Source organism: Rattus rattus, chromosome 6 (assembly GCF_011064425.1).
Source record: "Rattus rattus isolate New Zealand chromosome 6, Rrattus_CSIRO_v1, whole genome shotgun sequence".
NCBI classification, from domain to species: Eukaryota; Metazoa; Chordata; class Mammalia; order Rodentia; family Muridae; genus Rattus; species Rattus rattus.
This window is the reverse complement of record NC_046159.1, coordinates 92,088,202-92,105,499: the sequence shown is the minus strand read 5'-3', so window position 1 is coordinate 92,105,499 and position 17,298 is coordinate 92,088,202. Positions and strand designations below refer to the sequence as shown.

General features: G+C 44.0%; 1 protein-coding gene across 3 annotated transcripts; it reads left to right on the top strand.

The window, feature by feature from the left end:
- Positions 1–3,342: 3,342 nt before the first annotated feature.
- On the top strand, positions 3,343–9,751 carry LOC116903841 (amiloride-sensitive amine oxidase [copper-containing]). Of its 3 annotated transcripts, XM_032906559.1 has the most exons (6): positions 3,345–3,451; positions 4,240–4,372; positions 5,859–7,432; positions 8,200–8,485; positions 8,788–8,920; positions 9,153–9,751. In XM_032906559.1, the coding sequence occupies exons 3-6, from the start codon at positions 5,863–5,865 to the stop codon at positions 9,417–9,419; spliced, it is 2,256 nt and encodes a 751-aa protein (XP_032762450.1). In that variant the 5' UTR covers positions 3,345–3,451; positions 4,240–4,372; positions 5,859–5,862; the 3' UTR covers positions 9,420–9,751. The 3 variants fall into 3 exon arrangements, with proteins under 3 accessions (XP_032762448.1, XP_032762450.1, XP_032762451.1); XM_032906557.1 differs by lacking the exon at positions 4,240–4,372 and having other exon boundaries at positions 3,343–3,451; XM_032906560.1 differs by lacking the exons at positions 3,345–3,451; positions 4,240–4,372 and adding an exon at positions 3,455–3,477.
- The last annotated feature ends 7,547 nt before the right edge of the window (positions 9,752–17,298 follow it).

Sequence of the window (17,298 nt, the reverse complement as noted above, 5' to 3'; positions counted from 1 at the left end):
CCCTTTCTGTTTCCTCTCTTTTAAGTGACCTTTGAGAGTCTTTACCCAGGACTCCATAGAGATTGCTATCTCTGACTGATTTGCAAGCATCCCTTGTGTATTCTAGATATCAGTTTACTCATGGTTTTAAAAGCCTGCTCATTGGAGCAATCATATACATGATTCACTCCTTTAAAGGATGCACACCAGCAGATTGTGATATGTGACAGACACTTGCAACCATCAGCAATTTTAGAACATTGTTCTAATCTCAAAAATGGATAACCATGCTTGTTATATCTTCATACCCCATCTCAAGCCCTCATCAACCAACACACTTCTAATCTGCTCTCCAGATCACGTCCGTTCTGGAGATGATGGCTTCTCTGGACACCTCCTATAAATAGAACCATCTAATCTATGACTTTCTTCAAATGGCTTCTTTCATTTAACACAGTGGTTGTAATATCAAGTGATAGTGTAGCACATAACAGGGCCTCATTCCTCTCTGTGGATGAATAACTGTATCAGCTGTTAAACATCTAGGTTTCTTCTGCTAATACCGTTGTAAACATTTATGCACAAGTTTTTGCCAATATATGTTTTTGTCTTGAGTATTTATCTAGCAGTGTAATTTCTAGGTCATATGGAAAATTTATGTTTATACATGTTTTCCAAAGTAACTGCCCCATTTTATGCTACCAGAAACTACATAAGGGTTAAGATTTCTCTCTGTCTTACCAACACTTGTTAATGAGTCATATTTTTCAGTTCTACATATTTCATTGCTATTGTCTATATTTTATCTGATTTGACACACAGTAATTGTAAATATTATGAAACAGAGGTGACATCTATTGTAATATGCATGCAGTATGTAATGATCAGTAAAGGTGGTATGGCTGTCATCTCAGATATTTGGTATTCGTATTGAGAAATTTCCATCATTAGAACTGAAAGGCCTTATGTTCAGTGAAAAGAGCCAAGCACAGAAATACAGATTCTCTGCGCTTTCACTTATGTGTGGAAGTCAAAAAGTTGCTCATTGATATCGTAAGAATAGAGACTAGAGCTGGGTGTTATGTGCCGTGTCTTAAATCCCAGCCCTCGGGAGGCAGAAGTAGACGGATCTCTGTGAGTGTGAGGCCACCCTGACCTGTAGAGCTGTTCAGGGCTACATAGTGAGACCCTGTCTTTCTAACACTATTAGAGAGGAGATGATTGGTGAACAGAGTCCAGGAAAGGGTGGGATGTAGAGAGGAGAAGACTGGCGTGTTTAAAGATGCAGTTGGGTAAGCAGAATAACATTCAGTGTTCTATAGCACAGCCAGAAGACAGTAGTTAATGGCAGTAAACTATTTCCAAGCAGCAGAGAGGGGTTTGAACCTGTCCTTACATTGATGTGCACTTCTCTGGTCACTAAAGTGGACAAGGTGTTTTCTATAGACAAATATCCACTCAAATACTTGCCTCTTTTAAATGAAAATCCATTTTTGTTTTTAATTCTGTGCATGTGTGTTAGGGGAGGGTAGATTGACATGAGTGCAGAAACCTGAAGAGTCCAGAGGTTTCTGATTGCCTGGAGCTTGGAATAGCATAGATGCTGGGAATCAAACTCAGGTACTTGGGAAGAGCTTAACCTTCAAGCCCCTCTCCAGCACCATTTGCTCATTTCAAATAGAATTATCCATCCTTCTTCCATTGCTGCTGCCATCCTACGTATCCGTTGTGTCCACTAGATTTTGGAGCTTTGGGGTCATTGTTAAGGCTCCCATATCAAACCAAGTGTTAAGATCTACTCTGTGCTTTGTTCTAATAGTTTTATGGTTCTGATTATATTTAGGTCTTTGATCCATTTCAAATTCATGTTGGTATGAGGTATCTGACTGTATGTGACTGTATATGACTGTATGCGACTCCTCCCATCACTTATAACCTACGCAAGTATCTTCTCCTGCCACCAACTATTTTTCTTTATACAAGTAAGAGAGGTTAGATTTTCTACCATTGGGTTGTTCCTGGAACCGTCTTCTGATCAAGGAGTTCTCCTTAGCTCTCTATAGTTGATCTCACAAAGGAGAATTCCTAACTCTAAAGACAGAAACTTTCATTTTTCACGGTAGCCATCACTGCTGTGGTAGTTACAGCTATCTTACTCGAAGTCCCTATATTGGCCGAGTGTTTTCTTCTTTCTTTATCTAGTCGCCAACAGATCCTGAAATGATTTGCAAGGGAAGCGCCGGGAAGAAGAGCGACAAGGCCCACAGTAGCCACATAAACATGAGTGTGCCACAGCCTAGCTTTTCTGAACACTGTCAGGTTCCCAGAGTGCTGGAAAAATCTCTTTTCATTAGGCTCAACTAGGCAGTTTCTCTCTTCAAATACCTCCCTCTTTGATTCCAAGTTCTACAGACACATCCAATTCTTTTTTGCTGTGGGTGACTCTCCTTATCACCCCCACTTCATTAGCATCTGCTTCCTGTTAAGAACTGACCAGAGCTCCCTTTATGGCAAATGGAAACTATCATAGGAAGCTACAACTGGACACAATGCAGAGATCAATAGATTGTGCCTTGCATCTGTGGCTTGGGGAACATCACGTAAGAGGGGGCAGAAAGATTCTTAGAGCCAGAAAACCAACAAGCCTGATGAAAAACAATCTCTCCTAGAAATGGCTGCATACACAAGGCCAGAACAATGGTTATACTAATAGACATGCTTATGTGGAAGAGGGAAAGTTTCACAGGATTCCACCCTAAGACAAAGGATTATTATAGATAACTATAATAATTGCTGAGAGAGGGAGAATTAGCCTCCCCCAGGGGGCCTCCCTTATTCATCATCTAGTACAAAATGGTTATCCCTGAAACCGTATACTTTTAAATAATAAAATTGGACTCAGCAGGTTGGTTGTTTGTGCATAAATATATACATACATATGCATTATGTAACAATCATAATAAAAAAAGAGTCTATCAATTTGAGATTGGGGAAAATGAGAGGGGTTGAAGGGAAGATACCTGGAAGGTAACAAAGGGTGAAGGGAAGAGTCAAATGATGTAACTCTATTTTAATTTAAAACGTGTGTGTGTTTGTGTGTCCATAAATAAATAACAAAGGTGAAAACACTGGCTAGTAAATGTCTTCTTAGCTTTCACTCTAAATATCTGAGCATGACACTATATTAACAAATTATGATGTTTACACAGTGTGGAACAGAGAAAGCCACAGACTGTTCTTGCGAAAGGTAGCCACCTGTTAAAGGGGAAATTACAGGGAAATAGTCCAAGGACACTTGTACTTCAGCCAGAAGCACCTAGCACCTTTCCAGGGAGGAACCCCATGGGCTATAGGTCCCCAGCTGGGTTGACCCTCCCTGTGGGGCGGGGTCCAATACCTTCAAGAAGACTTCTGGGGTCAGTGGCCAGGAACAAAGTCTGGAAGCCAGGGAGCCACGGAGCAGAGCACACAGGTGGGTTCTGACGGAACACCAAACAGGTCAGAAAGGGGCAAGAGCAAGGTAACAAGGCACAGTGTGAGGAGTTGGGGACAGGACGACAGAGAGGGAGGAGACCCAGGAAGTTCAAGAGCCCAGAATGGGCTGCAGAAGGCCATCAAAGGCAACTCCGGGTGAGAAAAGAGGGCCCTGTAAAAAGGTGGCTGGCCCTCCTCCCATCTGAAGTTGGAAGGGTCAATGGCTGCCAAGTTCTCCCTTGCCTCTATGGCTCTGCTGGAGGCCCCTGCTTCACACTGTGCATGCGACTTCAGAAGAGAGGACTCTAAATATCTGCGGCATTGCCTTCCTACTGGCTAAAGCAAAAACACATTTGGTGATAAGAGGTTGTAAAGAGGGAAGCCGGGCATAGAGGGCATGAAAACACCAGGAACACACAATCCTTACATTAAGATTCCAGACCCACCTTCCGGAAAGCTGGTAAAAGATCCATGGTTGGTAGAGGGAGGGGGAGGAATATGGAGAGCTTGGAGGATTTGGTGGTAAGGACAACAGAGTATTCATGTTCAGTAACATCATGGTGGCAGGTGCCTGTCATTACACATCAGGTTCCCCTGGAGGCACCATCTGCTCTGGGTGTTAATGGGGTGTCCCTGAGGCTCAGTTGTCACACATGGGACACTCTGGTGGGTGCTGATAGCAGAGGAGGCTGGGGGAAGGGGCAGGGGACAGGGCATGTGGGGCAGTGTTCTATACTTGGTCAAGGTAGCTACAAAATGAAAAACACTGTCAAAATGGAATTCTAGGACTGAGTCCAGTTAGAGGGCCAGTGGAATGTCTGAGTAAGACTCCAAGCCCTGCCTGAACCTCCTGGTGTCACTGGAAGACATAAAGCAGTTCCTCTGTTGAGAAATACCACTGCAAGGGGCTTTCCCACAGGTCAGGTTAGAATCTTGGGAAATCAGAGCTCACAACAATGACAGAAGCCAACGTGTGGCTTTGGGAACTTTGCACATAACAGGGCCTGACAGCTTCACCTCTGGGTACAAGGGAATGCAGAGAGATAGACACTTAAGACTCCTAGACTCCAAGAGCCCCTGCCCTGCATGCATACACAAATATTTTCCTGGTGACTTGGAGACAAGGTTAGGGGGTAAAGAGCTTGACTATGTCCTCACCACAGAGGAAAGAACAGCTTATTTCTGACTTGCTGCCCGGGATGCCTAACTGGGGAGCTTCTTATAGCCTTCGATGGTTAAGGAACCACTATACACATACTACAGTGAGAGGCTAGAGAAAGTGGGCAGGGTTGTGCCTGTGTCCCCCACAAGCTCTTCAGTGTCTACCATCCCAGTGTGCTGTGGTCCAGACTGCATCATTAAGGGCTTAGTTCAAAGGAAAAGATTTGCTAACACCTCAGGTGTTCCCAGAAAGGCAGATTTGTTCCAGATTTTTTACTTAATATCTGATTCACTTTCTGGGAAAAGCTTAGAGTGGAGCGTGATGCTGTTGTCATTTCCATCTCACAGTTTAGACCTAGGGGAATTTAAGCAATATGGCCAAGATCATACACGTTGTCCTTATGACGCCATTTACCAGGATTCGAACCCAAGAGAAACCCAAGCGCCTGCACTTTAAACACCTACACTAAGTCTTAAATAGTGGCCCCGAAAGGGTCCTTTATTGTTGGAGAGATAACGTGGATGATAGAACTTGCTCAGCAAGTGCAAGAATCTGAGTTTAATCCCACAACCCACATGAAACATCAGCAGCCACGCTTGTGATCACACTGTCCTGGAGGCAGAGACAGGAAAACCGTGGAGCTTGCTAGATGGCAAACCTAGTCAAATCAGTGATTTTCAGGTAAAGCTCAGAGAATTTGCCTTACAAGAAGCAAAAAGAATGAGGAGTGAGGAGAAAAGCACTGGAATTTGACTTCTCCCCTACACATGAAAGAATACAAGGCACACGCACATACACACACACTCTTACACAGATAAACATACATACAAACAACTTCCTGAAAGGTGGTTCTTTTGCAATGAGTATAACCTCTCTTCCACCAGGATACAGCACTTGAGTTTCAGTTCTTGGGCTGCTATGACTCATATCCAGGGCTGAGGAAAATGTTCCTCTTTTGAAATAAACTGCTAGGAAGACCCACATATGGGTATGTGTTCAGACAAGAAAGTCAGTAGGAGTATAAAAGGTAAACAGAAGAGAAGAGAAGCCAGTGGATGCATGGCAGAGGACCAGACAGCACTAGGAACTTTGAGTGAGGAGGACCCAAAGATCTCATCTCCGCCGCCTTCTGTTTGAAAGCTGGTGGAAAGAGCGTATTAGGGCTGAGGGACAAGTTTCTGTGAGGCGCTCAGTAAGTTGAGGGTTATGCTCAAGTCCTCTCCTCCCCTCTGCTGTGTTTCAGAGCTATGAGGCTTGCACAAATGTGTCTGGCCTTCGGCTGGGCAGCTGTCATATTGGTTCTACAGACGGTAGACACAGCATCTGCTGTGAGGACTCCTTATGACAAAGCGAGGGTATTTGCGGACCTGAGCCCCCAGGAGATAAAGGCTGTTCACAGCTTCCTGATGAACAGGGAGGAGCTGGGGCTGCAGCCATCCAAGGAACCGACTTTGGCCAAAAACTCTGTGTTTCTCATTGAGATGCTACTGCCCAAGAAGAAGCATGTGTTGAAATTTCTGGATGAAGGAAGAAAAGGTCCTAACCGGGAAGCTAGGGCTGTCATCTTCTTCGGTGCCCAGGACTACCCCAATATCACTGAGTTTGCTGTGGGGCCCCTGCCACGGCCTTACTATATTCGAGCACTATCCCCCAGGCCAGGGCACCATCTGTCCTGGTCATCCAGGCCCATCTCCACAGCAGAGTACGACCTCCTCTACCACATGCTGAAGAGAGCCACCATGCCTCTGCACCAGTTTTTCCTTGACACCACTGGCTTCTCATTCCTAGGCTGTGACGACCGATGCTTGACTTTTACCGACGTGGCTCCACGTGGTGTGGCGTCTGGTCAGCGTAGAAGCTGGTTTATTGTGCAGCGCGATGTGGAAGGCTACTTCCTGCATCCTACAGGGCTGGAGATCCTATTGGATCATGGGAGCACAGATGTCCAGGACTGGAGAGTGGAGCAGCTCTGGTATAACGGCAAGTTCTACAACAGCCCAGAGGAACTGGCTCGGAAATACGCAGTTGGAGAAGTGGACACGGTGGTCCTCGAGGACCCACTGCCCAATGGCACAGAGAAGCCCCCACTCTTTTCTTCCTACAAGCCCCGGGGGGAATTCCATACACCAGTCAATGTTGCTGGCCCCCACGTTGTCCAGCCCAGCGGCCCCCGATATAAACTAGAGGGCAACACTGTGCTCTATGGAGATTGGAGCTTCTCTTATCGGCTAAGATCCTCTTCTGGGCTTCAGATCTTCAATGTGCTCTTTGGAGGTGAGCGTGTTGCCTACGAGGTCAGTGTGCAGGAGGCTGTGGCACTATATGGAGGACACACACCTGCAGGTATGCAGACTAAGTACATTGATGTTGGCTGGGGCCTGGGCAGTGTCACTCACGAGTTGGCCCCTGGCATTGACTGTCCAGAGACTGCTACTTTCCTGGATGCCTTCCACTATTACGACAGCGATGGCCCTGTCCGTTATCCACATGCTCTGTGCCTCTTTGAGATGCCCACAGGGGTGCCCCTGAGGCGCCACTTTAACTCAAACTTTAAAGGTGGCTTCAACTTCTATGCGGGTTTGAAGGGATATGTGCTGGTGCTACGGACGACATCAACTGTCTATAATTATGATTACATCTGGGATTTCATCTTCTACTCTAATGGGGTGATGGAGGCCAAGATGCACGCCACTGGCTATGTCCATGCGACCTTCTACACTCCTGAGGGACTGCGCCATGGCACTCGCTTACAAACCCACCTGCTTGGTAACATCCACACCCACCTGGTGCACTACCGTGTTGACATGGACGTGGCAGGTATGACTCACTACCAGACTCTCTCTCCGGCAGCCGGCTGCTTCTCATTCTCACTCCACAGGGGATGGGCTGAGACCATCTGAGTCCCATCGGTGTTCTTTCTGTCTGCTTCCTAACAATATGAGGCAGCATGTGTCCCTGAGGCAGGAAAAGTATCCTAGGGTTACCCTGTATGCGGGAAGTGCATGCCTTGGGCTCAGTAGGTTGGTCTATGTGGGGTGAGGAAGGGGTAAGTGTCCAGGTAGGTAACAGATTCTGAAACCTCCTACTTTGAAACGGAGCTGAGTGCCTTCTGAGGTCACTCGGTGTCTTTCATGGATTAATGAAGTCAGCACAGAATGGCATCAGGGATGTGATGCCTGGTGTTAGATTTGATAGCAGAGCAATGCCACCGAGACCAGATAAATGGCTTCCTCCCATTGGGACTCACTTGACTTCAGGCCCATATTATACTGACAGTCCTTGGGGCTGCACAAACTGTGCCCCTGTGCCATGGTTCAGACCACAGAAAATGTTTCAGAGCACAGCTCTCCATGTACTACATGCCTTGGCTAACCTGAGAACTGGCCTCTACCGCCCCTGGTTTCTTTTCCTTTGCGACTGCCATCACCATGCTGTCCCATCACCCAGTCAGTGCCTGCTCTCAACAGTGCACCTTCTTTACTGCTGGCCGTGGTCTGGGATAGACATCCGACGAACAGCAAAGTTTCTCTTCCCATATTTGAACCTCATCCTCTGTTTCCTCTGGTGCCCCACCCCCACCCCAGGCACCAAGAACAGCTTCCAGACACTGAAGATGAAGCTGGAAAACATCACCAATCCCTGGAGCCCGAGTCACTCCCTGGTCCAGCCCACACTTGAGCAGACCCAGTACTCCCAGGAGCACCAGGCTGCATTCCGCTTCGGACAGACTCTGCCCAAGTACCTGCTCTTTAGCAGCCCCCAAAAGAACTGCTGGGGTCACAGGCGCAGCTACCGCCTGCAGATCCATTCTATGGCTGAGCAGGTGCTGCCACCAGGCTGGCAGGAGGAGCGGGCTGTCACTTGGGCCAGGTAAGGAGACCCTTGGAGGGACTCCCTTCAGTGATTGTGTTGCCTGGGTGCTGTGTGCTTTTTCCCTCTGGGCTCTGAGCTTGTGTGTGCTTGTGGATGTGTGCTCTTCTGCACTTGGGGAGCAAGGGGTGGTACCCACAGAGCTCCTGGCCCTTGAGTGCTGATGGACATTCTTGAAGACTCCCAGGAGATGATCATCATCTGTGGAAGCAACAACTTCCCTATCTTTAGTCCCAAACGTGCTCCCTGGAAGGGGACCCTAAGGCAGCCCCAGTGTCCAGGGTGACTTCTCTTATCTGCAGGTATCCTTTGGCTGTAACAAAGTATCGGGAATCTGAGCGCTACAGCAGCAGCCTCTACAACCAGAATGACCCCTGGGATCCCCCCGTGGTCTTTGAGGAGTTCCTTCGGAACAACGAGAACATTGAAGATGAGGTACTGTTCATCCCACCCTCCCGCCTCCCCACCTCAGGCCTTGTGGTCCTAGAATTATGGTTTTTCTAGTGTATGTTAAGTTCAGGGTCATGATCGAGCTGCCCATCTCTCCAATGGGACTGAGAGCATCTCTGAAAGTTTGTAGACACATCTTTAAAGCCAAGTCAAAGTGGCCTTGGATGGCTGATACCCAGCACTGTCCTACCCACTAATGCCTTTGTCTCGCCCATAGGATTTGGTGGCCTGGGTGACAGTGGGCTTCCTGCACATCCCTCACTCAGAAGATGTCCCCAACACAGCCACACCTGGAAACTCTGTGGGCTTCTTGCTCCGGCCCTTCAACTTCTTCCCAGAGGACCCATCCCTGGCATCTAGAGACACTGTGATAGTGTGGCCCCAGGACAAGGGCCTCAACCATGTCCAGCGCTGGATCCCTGAGGACAGGCGCTGCTTGGTGTCTCCCCCTTTCAGCTACAATGGGACCTACAAGCCTGTGTGATGGGTCAGACCCCAGCCTCTGCAGCACAGCCCCAGAGCCTCACAAAGACAGGGAAAACAAACAAACGAAACTTCTGTCTCTACCTTGTATGCTACCTTTTAGCTCTACTCGTGTTTCATTACCATACCTGCCACAGACTTCCAAGACCATTGCAAAGGAAGGACCACAATTTTCTGCCAGTGGTTTGGAGGGTGGTGTTTTTTAAACATTTGAGGGTTTTATCTTCCTATCAGGAGACTTTAGAGAAATTGCCTCACCTCACTGATGGGAGGGGGTAAGGAAACTGTCATATGAAAATCTAATAAAATGACACCTTTGCTCTTTAGACATCAGTCGAGTGTCTGAGGTTACCCCATGATCTCTTTCTAAACACACACACACACACACACACACACACACACACACACACACACACACACACACACTTTGATTTGTTACAGTTTTGTCTGTAAAAAGTCTAGGGACACACAACGCCAGTGTGCTGATAAAACAGATTCCATCCTTCTCTTTGTTATGAAGGAAAACATTGCTGTACTTGGCTTAGAAGAGCGTTTCAAAGAGCTCACAGATAACAGGGTTATAAAAACCAAAGGGCAAGCAGGTTCTGTGAACGACTTCTTTCCCCATGCCAGCAACCACGTGTGTGTGTGTGTGTGTGTGTGTGTGTGTGTGTGTGTGTGTGTGTGTGTGTGAGAGAGAGAGAGAGAGAGAGAGAGAGAGAGAGAGAAAAGCAGTCACTCATGGACTATGTTGGTGAATGCTCATCATGGGGGAGGTTTGTGAAAGCCCAGGTGATACAGGCTGCTTTCTATGCCTGAATCTAAACTGTTCTAAAAAACAAAATTTTGTGGGGGAACCACATTCCACTAAGGAGCATTAGGTACTAATGGTTGCAGGGGGAAGAAACAGTCATACTCACTGATGGTGTAAACACTGGTAAGTTACACTTGCTCAAGTAAATAACCCCCAACCCATGCCCAGGAAAACAACCCAAGAAAGTCAAGTGGGCTACAAAAAGGAACAATGAATGAATGAATGAATGAATGAATGAAGATATGAAAGTAAAGGGGATTTGTTATGAAGGAGTTTGGCATGAGGGTAAGAGGATAATAAGGGAGGTATTACCAAAGGATAAAATTATGGAAGAAAAATGTTAACTTTTAAAAAAATTTATATTATTATTATAATTATAATATAGTTATTATGTTATAATTATATATTATGCTATATATTTGTATGTATATATATATATGTATATATATATACATATATATATACTGTTGCTGTCATCAGACACACCAGAAGAGGGCATCAGATCCCATTACAGATGGTTGTGAGCCACTATGTGGTTGGTGGGAATTGAACTCAAGACCTCTGGAAGAGCAGTCAGTGCTCTTAACCACTGAACCATCTCTCCAGTCCCTGAAAATTTTTACCTTTTAATGAGTGATATAGTTACATCATTTTCCACTATTCCCCCTCCTCCTCCCCAACATTCTAGATCCCCTCCCCCAACACTTGCTCCCAATTTATCACCTCCTTTTATTATTATTCTCTCTCTCTCTCTCTCTCTCTCTCTCTCTCTCTCTCTCTCTCTCTCTCTCTCTCCTGCTAAGCCTATTTTGTGTAGTTTATATGTACATGTACTTAGGGCTGACCATTTGGGATTGAATAACCTGTTAGGGAGATTTTTTTTCCCTGAAGAAAACCAAGTCCCCCTCTCAGCAGCCACTAATTCCCTGTAGAGCTGCATCAGCTGATAGGGTCTCATCATTTTCCTGGGCCACACTCACAGGCCACTGGGCTCATCCTCATGCAGCTCTTATTTAGGCCTTATTGTTGAGATTTCAAAGGTCAGTTTCCTTGTCGTGTCTAGAAACTTTCACAGCAGACATTACCTGTCCTCCGACTGTTACGGCCATCTTCTGTGATTTTCCCTGGGTCTTAGGTGTAGTCTGTACTGTAAATGGATCAGCTGCAGTGGAGAAGGCTGCAGTCACTCATTCTCTGCAGACAGGTTGTGGATCTCTGGGACAGTCCCCTTTTGTTTCAAAAGGAGGGCTAGTGAGAGCTGAGAGCCACACTTCTCAGGTCTTGGCCTGTGGCTAGTGACTGTCAGAAAACATATGTTTCCAATGGTCTTAGGAACTGACCATTACAAACAAAATTACAGATATGTAGCAGCAACAAAAAGAAATTTGTAGTTTGGGGTTCCAAAGACCATCAGAAATGTGTTTTCTAATGTTTTCAATCCACGGTTGAGAACCGCTAGTTTAGAAGTCAATTAGAATGCATATTGGTTTAGGAAAGAAGAGACAGCCATTCTCCTCCAGGACCTGTGACCTCTCCAGGCACGGTAGTTGGCTGGGTTTCCAGGACCAGGTGTGAATTCTCTCTGACTGAGTGGGCATAATTTGTGACTACCCCCCAGGTAAGAGTGTCACTATCACAGCATTGGGAATGTCTTGCCATGGCTGCTGTCATTGTTGTCGTTCACAGGCATCTCAGCTCAGTAGCACTGTTCATTGCTTTTCTCCCTTGGCGGCTTGCATAGGACCTTCCAATACTATGAAAGCTAGACCTTAGAGATGAGCCCTGCAGGCCAGCTCTGGCTCAATTCCTCCAAGTCCTGTGTCCAAAGTAGATGGTGTCTTCAGCAATGCGTTCAGGCTGCGGGAAGCAACAAAGAACAGTGGCAATAGCTGATATTGCCTCAACTATCTCTCGCATTCCTCTGATCGAAAACTCTCTGGAGAGAAGATTTCCCATGCCCAGAACCAAATCTATGGATCTTATGACAGACATTATTCCTCAGTGTGCCGTAACTTCATGTAATGTGTGTGTTTATTTTACACTTTATTATTTAAAATGTTGCAAAACAGCCAAACTCCCAAATTAACCATCTCCAAAGACTATACAATGCAGTGAGCTCCTACACCATTCAGATCACACTCCTCAGTGAGCTCCTATACCATTCAGCTGTGGGTCTTCACATTAGATTTTGTACATTCACTATCAAAAATATTTTATGAACTTATCTACCACCAAAGAACAAAAGGTGCATTACAGAGTTATAACTACAAAAGCAATTAGCTTTGTGTGTGTGTGTATTTAACAATTTTTAAAATTTTTATTAGATATACTTCTTTACTTACATTTCAAATGTTATGCCCCTTCCCGGTTTCCTGTCCATAAACCCCCATCCCCTCCCCTCCCCTTCTCCTGTATGGGTATTCCCCGCAAACATCCCTCTTATTGCCCCCCCATATTCCCTTGCACTGAGGGTCCAACTTTGGCAGGACCAAGGGCGTCCCCTTCCACTGGTGCCCCAAGAAGGGTATTCCCTGCTACATAGGCAGTTGAAGCCCTGGGTCAGTCCATGTATAGTCTTTTTCGGTAGTGGTTTAGTCCCTGGGAGCTCTGGTTGGTTGGCATTGTTATTTTATGGTGTTGCAAGCTCCTTCAACTCTTTCAATACATCCTCTAATTCCCCCAAAGGGGGTTCTGTTCTCAGTTCAGTGGTTTGCTGCTAGCATTGACCTCTGTATTAGACATGCTCTGGATGGGTCTCACAGGAGAGATCTATATCCGGTCCCTTTCAGCATGCATATTTTAGCTTCATCAATCTTGTCTAGTTTTGGTGGCTGTATATATATGGGCCACATGTGGAGCAGGCTCTGAATGGTCGTTTCTTGAGTTTCTACTCTAAACTTTGCTTCCATTTCCCCTCCTATGGATATTTTTCCCCTTTTATGAAGGAGGGGGAGCATCTGCATTTTGGTCATCCTTCTTCTTGAGCTTCCTGTAGTCTGTGGATTGCATATTGGGTAATTCGAGCTTTTTGGCTAATATCCACTTATCAGTGAGTGCATACCAAGTGTGTTTTTCTGTGATTGAGTTACCTCACTCAGGATGGTATTTTCTAGTTCCATCCATTTGCCTATGAATTTCATAAAGTCATTGTTTTTGATAGCTGAGTAGTATTCCATTGTGTAGATGTACCACATTTTTTAAATCCATTCCTCAGTTGAAGGGCATCTGGGTTCTTTTCAGCTTCTGGCTATTATAAATAAGGTTGTTATGAACAAAGTGGAGCACGTGTCTTTGTTGTATGTTGGAGCATCTTTTGGGTATGTGCCCAGGAGAGGTATAGCTGGGTCCTCAGGTAGTAGAATGTCCAATTTTCTGAGGAACCTCCAGACTGATTTCCAGAATGGTTGTACCAGTCTGCAATCCCACCAACAATGGAGGAGTGTTCCTCTTTCCTCACATCCTCACCAGCATCGATTGTCACCTGAGTTTTTGATCTTAGCTATTTCTGACTGGTGTGAGGTGGAATCTCAGGGTTGTTTTGATTTGCATTTCCCTTATGACTAAAGATGTTTAACATTTCTTTAGGTGCTTTTTAGCCTTTTGGTAATCCTCAGCTGGGAATGTTTTGTTTAGCTCTGTACCCCATTTTTAATAGGGTTATTTGGCTCTCTGGAGTCTAACTTTTTCAGTTCTTTGTATATTTTGGATATTAGCCCTCTATCAGATGTAAGATTGGTAAAGACCTTTTCCCAATCTGTTGGTTGCTGTTTTGTCCTAATGACAGTATCTTTTGCCTTACAAAAGCTTTGCAGTTTTATGAGGTCTCATTTGTCAATTCTTGATCTTAGAGCATAAGCCATTGATGTTTTATTCAGGAAAATTTCCCCAGTGCCCATGTATTCGAGACTCTTTCCAAGTTTTTCTTCTGCTAGTTTGAGTGTATCTAGTTTTATGTGGAGGTCCTTGATCCACTTAGAATTAAGCTTTGTACAGGGTGATAAGAATGGATCGATTTGCGTTCTTCTACATGCTCACCTCCAGTTGAACCAGCACCATTTGTTGAAAATGCTATCTTTCTTCCATTGGATGGTTTTAGCTCCTTTATCAAAGATCAAGTGACCATAGGTGTGTGGGTTCATTTCTGGGTCTTCAATTCTGTTCCACGGTTCTATCTGCCTGTCTCTGTACCAATACCTTACAATTTTTCAGACTATTGCTCTGTAATACTGCTTGAAGTCAGGGATGGTGATTCCCCCAGAAGTTCTTTTATTGTTGAGTATAGTTTTCCCTATCCTGGGTTTTTTGTTATTCCAAATGGATTTGCAAATTGCTCTTTCTATCTCTATAAAGAATTGAGTGGGAATTTTGATGGAGATTGCATTGAATCTGTAGATTGCTTTTGGCAAAATGGCCATCTTTATTATATTAATCCTGCCAATCCATGAGCATGGGAGATCTTTCCATCTTCTGAGATCTTCCTCAATTTCTTTCTTCAGAGACTTGAAGTTCTTGTCTTACAGATCTTTCACTTGCATGGTTAAAGTCACACCAAGATATTTTATATTATTTGTGACTATTGTGAAGGGTGTCATTTCCCTAATTTCTTTCTCAGCCTGTTTACCCTTTAAGTAGAGGAAGGCTACTGATCTGTTTGAGTTAATTTTATAGCCCGACATTTTTCTGAAGTTGTTTATCAGGTTAAGTAGTTCTCTGGTGGAACTTTTGGGATCACTTAAGTACACCATCATATCAACTGCAAATAGTGATATTTTGATTTCTTCCCTTTCAATTTGTGTCCCTTTAACCTCCTTTTGCTTTCTGATTGCTCTGGCTAGGACTTCAAGTACTATATTGAATAAGTAGGGAGAGAGTGGGCAGCCTTGTCTAGTTCCTGATTTTAGTGGGATTGCTTCAAGTTTCTCTACATTTAGTTTGATGTTAGCTACTGGTTTGCTATATATGGCTTTTAATGTGTTTAGATATGGGCCTTGAATTCCTGATCTTTCCAGGACTTTTATCATGAAGGGGTGTTGAATTTTGTCAAATGCTTTCTCAGCATTTAATGAAATGACCATGTGGTTCTTATCTTTGAGTTTGCTTATATAGTGGATTACATTGATGGATATTCATGTATTAAACCATCCCTGCATTGCTCGAATGAAGCCTGAGTGATCATGATGGATGATTGTTTTGATGTGTTCTTGGATTCAGTTTGCAAGAATTTTATTGAGTATTTTTGTGTCAATATTCATAAGGGAAATTGGTTCCCTTTCTGAGGTTCTCTTTCTTTGTTGGGTCTTTGTGTGGTTTATGTATAAGAGTAATTGTGGCTTCTAGAAGGAGTTTGTTAGTGCTCCAACTGTTTCTGTTTTGTGGAATAGTTTGGACAGGATTGGTATGAGGTCTTCTATGGAGGTCTGATAGAATTCTGCACTGAACCCATCTGGTCTTGGGCTCATTTTGGTTGTGAGACTTTTAATAACTGCTTCTATTTCTTTAGGAGTTATGGGGTTGCTTAGATTGTTTATTTGTTCCTGATTTAACTTTGGTACCTGGTATCTGTCTAGAAAATTGTCCATTTTCTCCAGATTTTCCAGTTTTATTAAATATAGGCTTTTGTAGTAAGTTCTGATGATTTTTTTTAAATTTCTTCAGATGCTGTTGTTATGTCTCCCTTTTCATTTCTGATTTTGTTAATTTGGATACACTTTCTGTGACCTCTGGTTAGTCTGGCTAAGAGTTCATCTATCTTGTTGAACTTTTCAAAGAACCAGCTCCTGGTTTTGTTGATTCTTTGTATAGTCCATTTCGTTTCTACTTGGTTGGTTTCAGCTCTGAGTTTTATTATTTCCTGCCTTCCACTCTTCTTGGGTTTATTTATTTCTTTTTGTTCTTAGAGCTTTTAGGTGTGCTGTCAAGCTGCTGATATATGTTCTCTCCTGTTTCTTTTTGCAGGCACTCAGAGCTATGAGTTTTCCCCTTAGTACTGCTCTCATTGTGTTCCATAAGTTTGGGAGTGTTGTATGTTCATTTTCATTAAATTCTAAGAAGTCTTTAATTTCTTTCTTTATTTCTTCTTTGACCAAGTTGGGATTGAGTAGAGCATTGTTCAACTTCCATGTACATGTGGGCTTTCTGTCATTATTACTGTTGTTATTGAAGACCAGTCTTAGTGCGTGGTTATCTGATAGGATGCATGGGATTATTTCTATCTTCCTGTATCTGCTGAGGCCTGTTTTGTCACCGATTATATGGTCAATTTTGGAGAAGGTTCCATGAGGTGCTGAGAAGAAGGTAAATCCTTTTGATTTAGGATGGAATGTTCTATAAATATCTGTTAAATCCATTTGGTTCACAACTTCTGTTAGTTTCTCTATGTCTCTGTTTAATTTCTGTTTCCATGATCTGTCCATTGATGAGAATGGGGTGTTGAAATCTCCTACTATTATCATGTGAGGTGCAATGCATGCTTTGAGCTTTAGTAAGGTTTCTTTTATGAATGTAGGTGCCCTTGCATTTGGAGCATAGATATTTAGGATTGAGAGTTCATCTTGGTAGATTTTTCCTTTGATGAATATGAAGTGTCCTTCCTTATCTTTTTTAATGACTTTTGGTTTAAAGTCAATTTTATTTGTTATTAGAATGGCAACTCCAGCTTGTTTCTTCGGGCCATTTGATTGGAAATTTGTTTTCCAGCCACTTACTCTGAGGTAGTGTCTGTCTTTGTCTCTGAGTTGTATTTCCTGAATGCATCAAAATGCTGGGTCCTCTTTACATATCCAGTCTGTTAGTCTGTGGCTTTTTATTGGGAATTGAGTCCATTGATGTTGAGAGATATTAAGGAATAGTGATTGTCACTTCCTGTTATTTTTGTTATTAGAGTTGGAATTATATTTGTTTGTCTCTCTTTTGGTTTCATTGTAAGGAAATTGTATTCTTTCTTTCTGTATCATGTATTTTCTCTCCTTGTGTTGGAGCTTTCCATCTATTGTCTTTGGTAGGGCTGGGTTTGTAGAAAGATATTGTGTCAACTTGGATTAGTCATGGAATATCTTGGTTTCTCCAT